Consider the following 13,083-nt stretch of genomic DNA (forward strand, 5'->3'; position numbering starts at 1 on the left):
TTAAAGCCAACACCTTAATTTTATTTGAAGATCTAGTTTGGCATAAATTAAAAACCTGTGAACAGTACACCCTCGCTAACGAACCTGTAGGGGTCCAAGCCGTTTGTTCGTTATATCCAGGCGAAAGGACAATAAAAATGAACGACAGACTGCAGGAGTAAATGAATTAGATGAGATTGTGAATTAAAGTACAATTACATGTAGGCTAGCTGTTCATTTTATGTATGTAGTATTTTGCCTTTGCTTTATCCGATTCATTAAATAATTAAAACTCAGTACAAAAAGCAAAAATCCTGAATTGAAGCTTTTATTCAAACTCAGTATATATATTTTTATTTGGGGTCCAGGGGCCAGGTTCGTTATAATGAAGGGCGTTATACCTAGGGTGTACTGTACTTGGTGCAGCAGCAAGTCAGGTAGCGCAGCAACAATAGTAATTTACCAATTTATCAAAGCAAATGTTACCCAAGGCTACGGTTTGGCAGCTTTATAATGTAATATTAATAACCCTTGCTTTCCAAGCAATTTATATTTTGTAGATCTTCATAAAGTAAAACAAAACAAAAACTAAAGCAATTAAAAAAAAAAAAAAAAAAACTGTAACTGTAAAATATTATAAATCTGTCAAAACACAATTTCAAATCCTTAGTGATTCACAATATTTATTTTTTTTATAAACTCGTACTTACAGTTCCTCCTTTGTTACGTTATTTTATCTTTGAAGTTTGATTTGCTCTTTATTTTTATAAACATGTGACACATTGGCTTGACTGTTATGACTGTGTGACATCCTGAAACAGAAAAATGATGTCATTTTGACAGCGTGACTTTAAGGGCAGGGTCAATCGCTTTCTCACGATAAAAAATAGCTGTAAAAACCCATGTAAACCGGAGCAGGAATTGTGCTTGTGGCTCAGAAGGTTTCAGCAGCCAAGACACACTGTACATTTATGTACTACTTCAACACTAGAACTGCCGTGGTTATACTCATACCTACAACCGCGTACATTTTAAACACCATCAATATTAAAATGAAAGCCAAACTATCGGATACAACTCAAAGGTTTTATTCAAGCACATCATATCAAACATCTGCACAGCCAAAATACAACAGTTGAAGCACTACTTCAAAAAAATGAAAAACTATAATAAAATAAACATTTCAAAAGAAATGAGTGTGTAAACAGGTATATGCACATACAAAACTGTAAAAGCAAAAGTTGTTTTTAATCTAAAACGAAAGTATTGTGATTTATCTTGCATGTGTGTCACACGCAGCACAGAATCCAGGTTGAGCTGCTGCAGCCTGCAGCTTTGCAGTTTTGTGATCGAAATGTTTCTGCTGAAGGGCTGTGGCTAGCTTCAAGATGAAATTTCTCCTACCTTGTACAAAATGAAGGAATTGATGGCTGCCAGGACCAGTAGAGAGAACAAAAGGATTGTATATATAAAAACAAATTGAATATTTTAGGTTATATTTAAAATAAAAACATGTATTGTAAAAGGCGGTTCTAGTGTTAATGAAATTTAACTTTTAGATGTTCCACAAACACACACACACACACAAATATAAATTCTTAGTAAAACTTGAAGAAATTATATTTTACATAATTATGTGTGTGTGTGTTGGAAAGGTAACCAAACAAACAAGTAGCTAATGTGCGGCGTAATTCAGAACATATATGACAACACGTGAATCTTCATGGCAACGCATGAATCTCACCTCACGATATTCAGAGTCGTTCTTTTCCTACTTAGTAAGCAAACACGGACATTTAAATACCCCCTCCCCTAAATTACTATGAATTGAGTAATCTGCATTGGTACGGCCGATTTTTTTTTTCCCTAAATCAGAACTGCATAGCAACGCATTTGCTGAAAAGTATGGCTAACAGGCTGTGTATGTAAAGGCCGCCTGTGCTGCACATCAGCACCACAATCATTCATCATCTGCTACAAAACTGTATCACGACTATCCAACAAAACTGTTTTACATTAAAAGAAAAAAAATACACAATGTTCTGTATTGCTTGATGCTAAGCTTCATTCCACAATATGCCTGCAACACAGCCATTCTACTAAGTTGCATTGTGTGGGATATTTCACAGTACAAAGAATGGTCAATTTGATCAAGTGTTCTAAAAATAGACCAGCAGAGATGAAGATCTGCAACTTTTTTTTTTTTTTTATATATATAAACAAAATCCTCCTTGGCTCAGTTGACTCCAAATAATATCTGCTTTCCACAGAGTCCATTTGAACATAGTGATTAGAACTGGACCGCAAAACAACCTTAACAAATCCTGCTGAAAGACTTTCTTTCTTCATTTTTGTCACAGCAGGCGAACACTATCTTCCTTTAAAAACGTCCTTGCGTCTGCGCACCTCCTCAAGAACCCTAGCTCTGAACTTGATCCAGTCCTCCTCAATCTCCTGCTGCAGCCCCAGAGCTTGATGAAGCTCAGCTGAGTGGCTGCGCAGGAATGGGTTGTATTCCTTCTCCTCTCGGATAGTTGATGGGCACTACAATAAAAAGGAAGCAGGGTAAAAAGTTAAAAAATAATATAACTTTTTATGTAGTGTACTTCATCTGACAGAAACCAAAATGCACTGTTAATGCCCCCTAAACCCACCTGTTGTAATTCTGCCATGAATACTACCAATACATTGCTGAACTGCCAAACATACATTCTAATAACCACGTAAACAAGCTTGTATCCAATATTTTTTTTTACTGATAGCAATATGTCTTAGTTGCCTACCGCTGGTGCGTCTCTGATCTACTGGCAGTGGCTGGAACCACTACTCAGCTTAGAGCATTCATCTAAAGTTGTGTTTAACCCCACCTCTGAACAAAACCCCTTTTCCCTTGTCATGGCAGCCTCACCCATTTCACACAGCTTGGATGAGTCAACTTGGAGCAACAACAAGGCATGTACACAGTAGCTATGAACTTTTTCAAATAACTGAAACTGATTAGAAAAAAATGGCCCCCTCCCTCCCTTTATTTTGCAGAACAAACATTATGAGCATGCCGACAGGGTTACAAAAAATGCAGTGTAACAATTACTCATGTTTTCTTTTGGCTCTCTGAGCTGCATTTTTAATTTTGTGTTTCCATATTAATATTCTGGAAACTTTTTGCACTGTATATGTTCTGTATCAAAAACATTTATGTAAAAAACAAAGAAAAAATGCTGACACAATTCTTCCCCACTGAGCTGAATAGAACATGAGAACACATGTAAGTGAAGGACCTACTCTGACTCAATGTGCTGAAAGCTGTTACAGGCTTGCTACTGTACATCTAATGATCTCAAAAGGCTCAGATATGAAATGTGTGACACTTACAGTGCACATATTCCCCTCTCTCTGCTGTAAAACCTGCTGGAACTTGTTTTTCTGAGCTATGTTGTTGGGCTCGACCTCAGCAGCAAACATCAAGTTATCTTCCGCATATTCGTGACCTGGTGAGCGTGAACAAAAAGGATCCCAAGATTACACCCCAGTTACCACTTCCAAAGCTATCTCCGCACCAGTTTCACAATATATGAAAAAGAACTTCAATAAAAAAGAAGTGCAGAAAATACACACATATTCATAAGTAGCACTGCGGTTTAGTTGAACAAAGAGGTTAGACATAAAAGAGGCAAATAATGTAATTAACCCTTTGGGAATAACTGTGGGTTTACTGAACTTAATTGTATTTAATTGTATTTATTTATTGTAATTGAATAGCTTTTAAAACCAATACCTGGCCACAAAAGGGTTTCATCTGCCAGAGCAGCAACAGCGTCCAGCGATGCCAACATTGTTGTGGCATTCCCCTCAAACATTCGCCCTGAAACAGAACATGTCGCACCTCAGATACTTCAGACAAAAACAAAGCTACAGATGTCAAGATGCAGATTTTAACAGCTCAGACAATCAGGTGTCACTCTTGTTAAAATAAAGGGGGCAGTGTGGCCAATATTCACAATACACAGCTACTGGACCAAATTAATGGCAGCCATAGTAGATCACCAATAAACTTCACTCAAAGAGTTTTACATAACCCTGTGAATATTAAATATGTACCTAAAATGGCGTCTGAGCTGCATATTTTTCAGAAATAGTTTAGCTTGGTGCTTACTACGCCAGGCAAGGTAGTATTTACTACAAACCCTCATTAAGTCTTTTCAGGCAAAAAATGTTTAAATCAATAACTTAACATGGGTGGCTAGAAACCTGAGGGAATAGGGAAATAAATGTAAACATTTACCACATCCAGAAAGGAATACCAGGTCTCCTGAGAACAGACTAGAAGGACCGTCAATGGACTTCCCATCAAGAAGATAAACCATGTGACCAACTGTGTGCCCAGGAGTGAAGAAGGCCTGAAAACGCAGCCTGCCAATTTCTATTGAATCTTTGTCTGAGAGAGGACTGAAAATGCACACAAGGTGTAAGAGTCATACACCTGCCCATATGACTTAAGACATTACAACATGTTCTGGCACATATAAAGTCAAATTTCCGCTGTGTAGGATTACCTGAAACAAAAACACATTGGAAATGTGAAACAACACTAAGTTATCAAAAGTGCACAGCCAATTTAAATGGGAGAGATCAAAAACACAAGCCAACTTTCAAAAAACCATTGGGGTAACCTTGGCCAGCACCAAGCAAATAGGCACAACTTTAAAAGCAGTGTGAATGATGACTCGAAAAATCTCCAAAATATAACGAAGTCCCGAGAATTCTCAGCTGGCTGACTTCATCTGTCAAAATACTGCTTGTCTCAACTAATAGTGTAGCACTGATAGCACTGACAGTAACACAACATGCTTGCAAACTGAAGGTTATAGTTTAAAATATTTTTTGCATGCAAAAGTTCAATTTTAAAACAGAAATAAATCACTTCATATAAATGATATACACATCACAATAAGTGTGTTCTCTAGTATATTCCCACGTTGACAAAACAAGCTTACTGTCATTAAACTCGGATGTCCTGTAATATACATATGCGTGGATAAACGTGCCTGGGGTCTGCAAAAAAAATACGTTGGGAGAAAAAGGACATTTTTACCTTACTTTGGCGACTTATTTCTCTTACTGTATGACAGGTATTGACGTTTTTCTACACTTCAACTAAGAGTGTTGGGAACTACAAATTAAAGGTGAAATGGTGCTTTTGGCTGATTTACTTTTACTGTGCCAATACCCTGAAAACACGTAAACTATCCTTGCTGTATAGAGAGTCACTGGCAGTTCTCGCGCTTCGCTGACAACTTGGCGCAAGGAACTACCGTTCCTCTCAATTATGCTAAACCAGATAATCCTACTACAGCTTTAAATTTCATAAAATAAAATTGTACTGTAAGACGTGATTAATATAGTGGCCAATGAATTTCTAATTACTCCCCCCCCCCCCCCCCGAGATCAACTGAGATCTGCTGAGAAAGTAGCCTTGCATGTAAACCAAGGCTACAGGTTAATGTGACTAGACTGAAGTTTGCAGAAAACGTATTTGTTGCATAGATTGTTAACAATTGCTTGTCACCCTTTGTATGACTGTTGATTGTAAAGGGCAACAGTAACAGTAGGTCAGCAACTACTATATTACAGAATATCCTAAACTGGAGATTCATGAGCTAGAAACACCAACTACGGTACCAACAGCAGTGACCACTTCACAGATTTAGCTCTGCGTTTCTGCTAGAAGGATTTTATTTTTCATTACTATATTTTGCTAACTGCTGACATGCGGTAAATTATACCTTTTTTTAAAAAAGTGAACTCCCTTTTTTGTTTGAAATTGGCAAAACTGATCATTAACAAAAGGATAAACACAGTTTGTAATGCTCTTCTAAATATAGCCTATATAGTTTGAGAAACATAAGCATTAGAGTACTGTACTAAGCCTACTTAGTCTATTTTTAAAAGTAAATAGTATTCATAGTCACCATAAGTGACAGAGAAGATTAATGTACATCAATGCACTGAATTAAAGCAGATACAGTGACTGATCTAAAGACTGATAACTTAACTCTATAAAAATCCTGCTGTTTCTCCCTCATTGGTGATTTACTGATCCCTTAATTAACATCATTACATATAACAGAAATACAGTGGGAAGATGGCTATGGTAAAGACAGAAATACAGTGGGAAGATGGCTATGGTAAAGGGCAACACTGTGGTTTAAAAGAGACTCCTGTGATGGAATTGAACTCAGAAACACAACCTACACAGAAATAAAATCGTGCAAAATTGTAAAACACATTGTAAAGTCAGTTGATTTCCATTACATGAGAGTAGATGTTAAAACTTCATGCTGATCTGAACTTGACTCTCCCCAAGATAAGCACCAACTAAGATGTAGCTTTACAGTAAACTAATGTGATCCATCTGCGTCTCCACCCATTTGCGTTTCTTTCCATCTGGTGAGGTAGATATCCTTCTGCCTGGTGTTGATGGCTGAAGTGTAATGCTGGCTCCAGGGATCAGCTTATTTTGTCTCCCTAGCGCATCAGCACACGCAACAGCTGCGATGCTGGCTCTGGGGATCAACCGCAGTGCGGTCTCCCCAGCACATCAGCATGACAACCATCTGGATTGAGCTAAGTAGGGTACATCTATGGGGTCTTCAAGTGGGAACCTTTCGTCCTCTGTGTTTTGTCAACTAGCCCAAGACACCTCAAGAGGGCTCGACAGTGATTCTGGCGTTCCAGCATCACCCCACTCCGTCCCCCACTCAACTCAGCCCAGCTTACTTACCCGTACATCAGCATTGCTTTCTTTCTATTGTGCTTGAGATCCCCAGCCAGAATCTTTCCGTCTCAACCACAGCCAGAAGAGTAATGAATAAAATGTTATACATTACTGAAGTCAGAGGCTGGAAACTAAACAGAAATGCAGTTACCAAGAATTTTGTTTTCCACCACAAGTGTAGCAATCCCCTATGTCCCAGGCAAGAAATGTTTCTGACCGTGACTTTTTGTGGTTAAAGCAAGGAAACAGCTGTTTCACTTTAACATCTTCCAAAATAAATGAGTCCTTAAACAAAAAGGAGTGTAAATATAAAATTATAAAGCATAGCCTTTCACTGGCTTGAAAAATGTAGACAATCTCTTTGTAAAAGATTAAAATGCAAGCCTATCTTCCTTTAATGGTTAATCCTGTTATTAGCTTAATCCGTAGAACACAACCAACTGAGAAACTGAGTGGAGCACTGGTCTAAAAGTGCTGTCCATGTCCAAAAGCTACTCACTACTGCAGAAGCATTTTGAATACAAAGTACAATAAATATCATGGCACTGCATATCTGCTTCTGAACCAGATCAGGACTTACTTAGTGAGGCCTGGGATGTTATCCATGGCATTTCCATAAACTCGACAGGAGCTGTGCAACCTCCTTAGGCCTTTATTACCTCCACTGTGGTCCCTAGAATAAGAACAGAGCTACCATTAAACCTTGCATTATACACAGCACCCCCCTCCAAAAACACAACCTCTCATAAAACTGTTTGAACAAAGATAGACATTTTCCATGTGTATTGAAAACCACCTGTGTTTGCCTGGTGTAGTTACCATGACATCAGCATATACAGTACTCTAGTTTTAAAACATATGGATTAGAAATTGCACTGACAATAAAAACTTGGCCTACTGATAATGTTAAAATCTATGTTTTGCTAAACCTTTAACAGGCATTGAATTGCAGCCACCCTTAACTTTCACCCCACTGAGCTAGATATGGAAATATAGCTAACTCAGAACAAGCCTTGAATTTACAACCTAGAAAGCTGCAACCAGGAACAACCTATCAGACTGAGGTGTGTAGTGGAAGTTTATTATTACAAAAGCCATCTAAACAATATTGAGAAAACATGACTGAAGAAATAATAAAACATAACCTATTATTTCATTTTCTTAAGATAACCTATTATATCCTCTTACAAACCAATACAATTTTCTGAAAACATAAATGTTCACCATATCAGAAAATAGTATTTAAATTGAAAATTGTGGAATATTTTCCCCCAAGGAAACAACTCATTTAATTCCTCATGTGTACACAATTTAATATGAACAATCCTGGACCTTCAACAACAGAGGAGGCTCCAACAGAGGAGGCTGTGTGGTCCAGTGGTTAAAGAAAAGGGCTTGTAACCAGGAGGTCCCCGGTTCAAATCCCATCTCCGCCACGGACTCATTGTGTGACCCTGAGCAAGTCACTTAACCTCCTTGTGCTCCGTCTTTCGGGTGAGATGTAATTGTAAGTGACTCTGCAGCTGATGCATAGTTCACACACCCTAGTCTCTGTAAGTCGCCTTGGATAAAGGCGTCTGCCAAATAACCAAATAATAATAATAATAACAATACCTAGAATGTACGTGTTTCAACAAAACTGTACCGATCTTCATTTGAAGTGTAATGCAATAATCTGATTGATATTATAATTATGAGAGGTTGCTTGCCCCAAATCAATAGCATTTTAAAATGACTGTCCTGCTGTAATTGTTCAAACATTCTCTTACCAGTGTTTGTGTGTGCATAGGATTGCTTCCAGTGTCACGCCTTCCTGCTCCAGGCATGCCTAAAGGAAAAAAGAAAACTAACTTATTAAAATCACATTTATCTTTCCTTGTAACCAAAATGACTGCCCTCCAAAAGGATTACAGTAATGCCACTTATTGTTCAAACTAACTTGTTTTGTTAGTGGTATCTTGTGACAGTCTGAATTTGATGCACATAACATGCATACTAATTTAAACAGGGGTACATCTCGCAATAAAAGAATCTGGAAAATAAAGTCTAATGGAGGCCTTGGACTCTGATTATACAGGCAGCAATGGTAGGAGATGCTGAAACCACTTACAAGGGCATACAGTGCATTTATCAGTGTCAGGATATGACAGGGCTATGAGAAAAGCAGTCATGTGTGCTTGTAAATTCATACTTTAAGGTCTTTAATGTAAAGGACAGGGAGTTCAGATAACAAAACTAAAATGACAGGACTACCGGCTCTTCAGGCAATGGAATGGATACATTGCAGTAAATGGGCTGATGCCAACAGTGGCAGAGTATCTCAATCTTATTCAGGTCAAGGGCCAGGCAAACCAGATGGGCACACAGTGGTGCTGGTACAGCACTGAATTTGGAAGGTAGCCAGGAGAGGCTACATAAAGCACCATTGTTAAAAATACTCCCACCCAAGACAGCAGAAGCTCACAAGATAAACTATTTTAGATATGTTTTTTTTTTCTATGACCTCTATACACAAGAGCTGGTGACAAAGAACTTGCAGAAATGCCCTTAAGAACTTGCATGAATGTTCTGTAGACTTTACAGCATTTACACTGATTTCAAGTGGAAGATTCAGCTGATTTTGACTGGAGAGCAAATCTTTGCAGAGCAGTACTTACATCCTTTGGAACCCATTCTACAGTTAATACTATGTCTTTATACAACTGGTTCTTGTAGGCGTATCATTCTTATTCAAATCATTTCAGTACAGCGCTGGAAACTGTGTCCTGTTCATATATTTACATTTTCAAACACAACAGTTCGACCTTACTCATCTCACAGAAACAGATCAAATACATAAGTAAAGAAAAAATAACATGCACTATATAGCAAACCACCAACCCAGCTGATTCATTATTGCATGCAACAAACCTAAAAAAGAAAAAAAATATGGCTTCTGACTAAAACAGATTAAAATCTTAATCCTTCTCGGTTCATTTCAGAATCGGAATCAGTTTTCATCATTTGGTCATTCCCAGACTACAATTGTTTTACAAATATTTCTACAGTGTTTAGTTTCAGACTTCCGAACTCGAACATGACTCTAAACCATAAGGCTATGGGCTGTTGTTCCACAGAGATATGGTACAAGCTCTGCTCTTCACAGCTTTAATGCTTATCCTTGTGAGGCTGGTGAGGGGAATGAAATGATTTGTTTCACAAGGATCACATATTCTTTGGTGACATGCAAATACAGTACTATGTTTACAAAAATGCATATGCAAATAGCTTTATGCAATCACACACAATATGATGTATTGGATACAGTTTGCATGTTGTACTGTGTATGCCAGTTTGTCTATCAACAAACTGACCCAAGAGGACCCTAATAGTGAGTGTATGAAGCTAACTGCAAAAATGGCAATATTTCAAAATGAACCAGTATTTAAACTACAATGATCATTTACCTGGACCATTTCTGGATCAGCAGGATCCACAACTGCAGCAGCATTTGATGTTGTGTCAATAATCAGGTAACTGTAGTTATCTGTCAATACGGGAATCGGTACAATTTTCACATCTGAAATAAAAATAAAACAAACTATGTAAAAAAAAAAAAATGTGCAAGGCTACCTGCAGTATATGAACTTCGTAACATGAAGGTGGCATGTTACCTGTTGGTAATTTGAAAGCCATAGACCCTAGTGCATAGGCAAAGACAATTTTGCATAACAAATACCAAGAAGGAACAGTTACTGATGTTCTGACTGGTTTCTTGATGGTTTTATTCTGTTAAATAATGTTATTGCTCTATGAAAATGTGCATTTGAACTTACAAGTCCCAAGTTGGTAGGAAACTCAATGGTAGTATCATTAGAAGTTCTACACAAAGCTTGGGTTATTTATTCAAATAATTTAAACCTGTGTGAATGAGGCCCATTACTACATATGTCTTTCAAATTAGGAATGAAGCTTTGCAAGTTCAAGTGAAGCAGTGAAACTTACTATTTATAGTCGTTGGCTGAACCGTAGAGTGGCCAGAAGGAAAGCGTTGCTGGGCTTTCCTCACCTGCCTCTTATAGAACATATAACCCAGTTTAGTTCTTGTGTACAGCGTGTATCTGTGATGTAAACAAAATAAATGTGAATACAGTGCACACAACTCAGGGAAAATGTGCCAATTTAGGTTAACTGCATTCAAAATTGTAAAAACCTCCCGGTTCTGCGGAGCCAAAAACTCTGATTGCCATCATCATTAGAATTAGAGAAATGTCATTATCCTCACTAAAATCCAAGGTGAATTTGTTATTCAACCCGTTTAACTTAAAATCAAAATCCACAAAGCATTCCAGTATCTGGACTTTTAACAAGGTTAGCCCTACACAGTGGTATTCCTGGAAAGAGGAGTGAGAAACCACTTTTTGTTTTTGTTCTTCATTTTTTCTACCAAAACGTGTTACACCAGACTAGCAAACAAGTGAATATGCACTACTGTTGTTAGCTACAAAAGTTCAAGAAACAAGTTTGCAATTGAACAGAGAAAGGAAAGTCAAAGCCAACGTAAATCATGGGAACGTGTCTGACACAGCCCATATTGTACCCCTGACTATGTAACCTGCATAACAATGGGGGGATCATAACAAAAGCCATGCAAAACTGTGAATGCATGCAACTATTGAGCAGGATTTGATGGGAGTGCATACAAATACGTTTTAAAACACTGCAGATACACGTAGCCTATATCTCACCCTGTCTCTCATTACATCAAATTCAGTCAGTATTGTTATCCACCATAATGACTTAAGGCCTGCTTATTTCTTCATAGATTGATCAACCACATTACACTGCCAATACCTTAAAGCTAGAAAGATGAATAGACATCCTCTACAGTAAGCCTGCCATGTTATGTAATTCCGTAGATATGTGCAGGTCCCCAGAATGCCCAAGTGTTGACATGGTCGCCCAAATCATGATGCAAAAACAGCTAGGTTAGGAAGATATGGTGCTATACACAATCTTAAAAGAACGTGATTTTAAAGACATGTAACACCTGGGTATAGTCTCATCAGCCACAACTGTTCAGTCGCCTCGATGACCAGTTTATTAAATTCAGGTTTTTACAATTCCAACATGCAGAGAGCACAGTTAGGGCAAGATTTGCAAGCATTTCGCGAAATCAGAGTAATTTTCTTCTGGCACAAAAGGGTATGCTGAAATCAAACAAAACACCTACACAATGCTGTTTATTATCATGACCTTAAATAAATTATAGCAAGGTATTACTGCAGTGTACAGTAACAGGATCGATCGGGTTTCATTCATCTGCAACACAACAGAAGCGCAGTAATGTTACTGTGAGTGCGCGTACAAGGTTTCGTAAGCGGAGAAATAACTGTTTCCTCCTTTTTTTTTTAACTCACGCGATTCTAAACAGGGGTTTCTCAGTCCTTGCCATCACCCTTGCAACTACACTCCAAAACCAACGGCTCCTTCTTGTGCCCCTGTACCAAAAGCAAAGGCAAAACACGCCAAGAACATAGACCAGTCAGGCAGAGTCATAACTGGGCGTAACCTCATAATATCAGAAAGCTCCTCCTTCGTTATCACGTGACAGTCACATCCTTTTTCAGAAGAAAAATTCCTATATTTTAATGGCTCGTACAGTGGTGTCATTCTCTTGGTAAATTCCCGAAGATAGAATGTTCATTGCACATCATATTGTAATTCGTTAGTGTAATGTAATTGTAACCCAAAGTAAAAATTATTGCCTGCTACGTACATTCTTTAAGCATTTTTCTTTTCTATATAGTAGCAGTATATGTGAGCTTTCTTCTGTATATCACACTGTTGCGATGAAACTTGCTTAGGGCTTAATTGAAGTAATAAAAACAGTATACAGTGTATTGCAGTGTACCCTGTTTTAGCTATGTGTTCCTCAGGGTTCTCCATGCTGGTACTTGCAGACTTGATCATGCCAATGTCATTCTATGCTGCCTGGGCTTTCATTTTTACTACTACTATTATTATTATTATTATTATTATTATTATTATTATTATTATTATTATTATTATTACCCTAAAATGTGACATGTGCTGGTAATAAAAGGTATCTTACAATTTAAGATTTCAACATTATGGATAAATGCACATTTTTCTTAATAAACAGTAAATATGTACATTGCAATATGCTTCATATTATTATTAACAAAATAACCTTTTCCATAAAATTTGGGCCTGGGTCTGCTAATGACTGTAACTAGTGGTTGCAGCTGAATATGTATTTTGATTCCGATTCATCATGTCAGTTCTCGTAATTCTTCTTAACTGACTGATTACCATATTAAATATTT

At 37.6% G+C, this 13,083-nt stretch overlaps 1 protein-coding gene across 1 annotated transcript; it reads right to left on the reverse strand.

Moving 5' to 3' along the window:
- Positions 1–1,051: 1,051 nt before the first annotated feature.
- pnkd (PNKD metallo-beta-lactamase domain containing) lies at positions 1,052–12,294 on the reverse strand. Its single transcript, XM_034006645.3, has 9 exons — positions 12,154–12,294; positions 10,739–10,854; positions 10,201–10,313; positions 8,524–8,582; positions 7,335–7,427; positions 4,262–4,425; positions 3,755–3,841; positions 3,352–3,467; positions 1,052–2,523 (listed from the first exon to the last, which is right to left on the reverse strand). Exons 1-9 carry the CDS (start codon positions 12,186–12,188, stop codon positions 2,350–2,352), a joined length of 957 nt encoding a protein of 318 aa, XP_033862536.1. The 5' UTR covers positions 12,189–12,294; the 3' UTR covers positions 1,052–2,349.
- Between the last annotated feature and the right edge of the window lie 789 nt (positions 12,295–13,083).

Source organism: Acipenser ruthenus, chromosome 10, assembly GCF_902713425.1.
Source record: "Acipenser ruthenus chromosome 10, fAciRut3.2 maternal haplotype, whole genome shotgun sequence".
NCBI lineage: Eukaryota > Metazoa > Chordata > Actinopteri > Acipenseriformes > Acipenseridae > Acipenser > Acipenser ruthenus.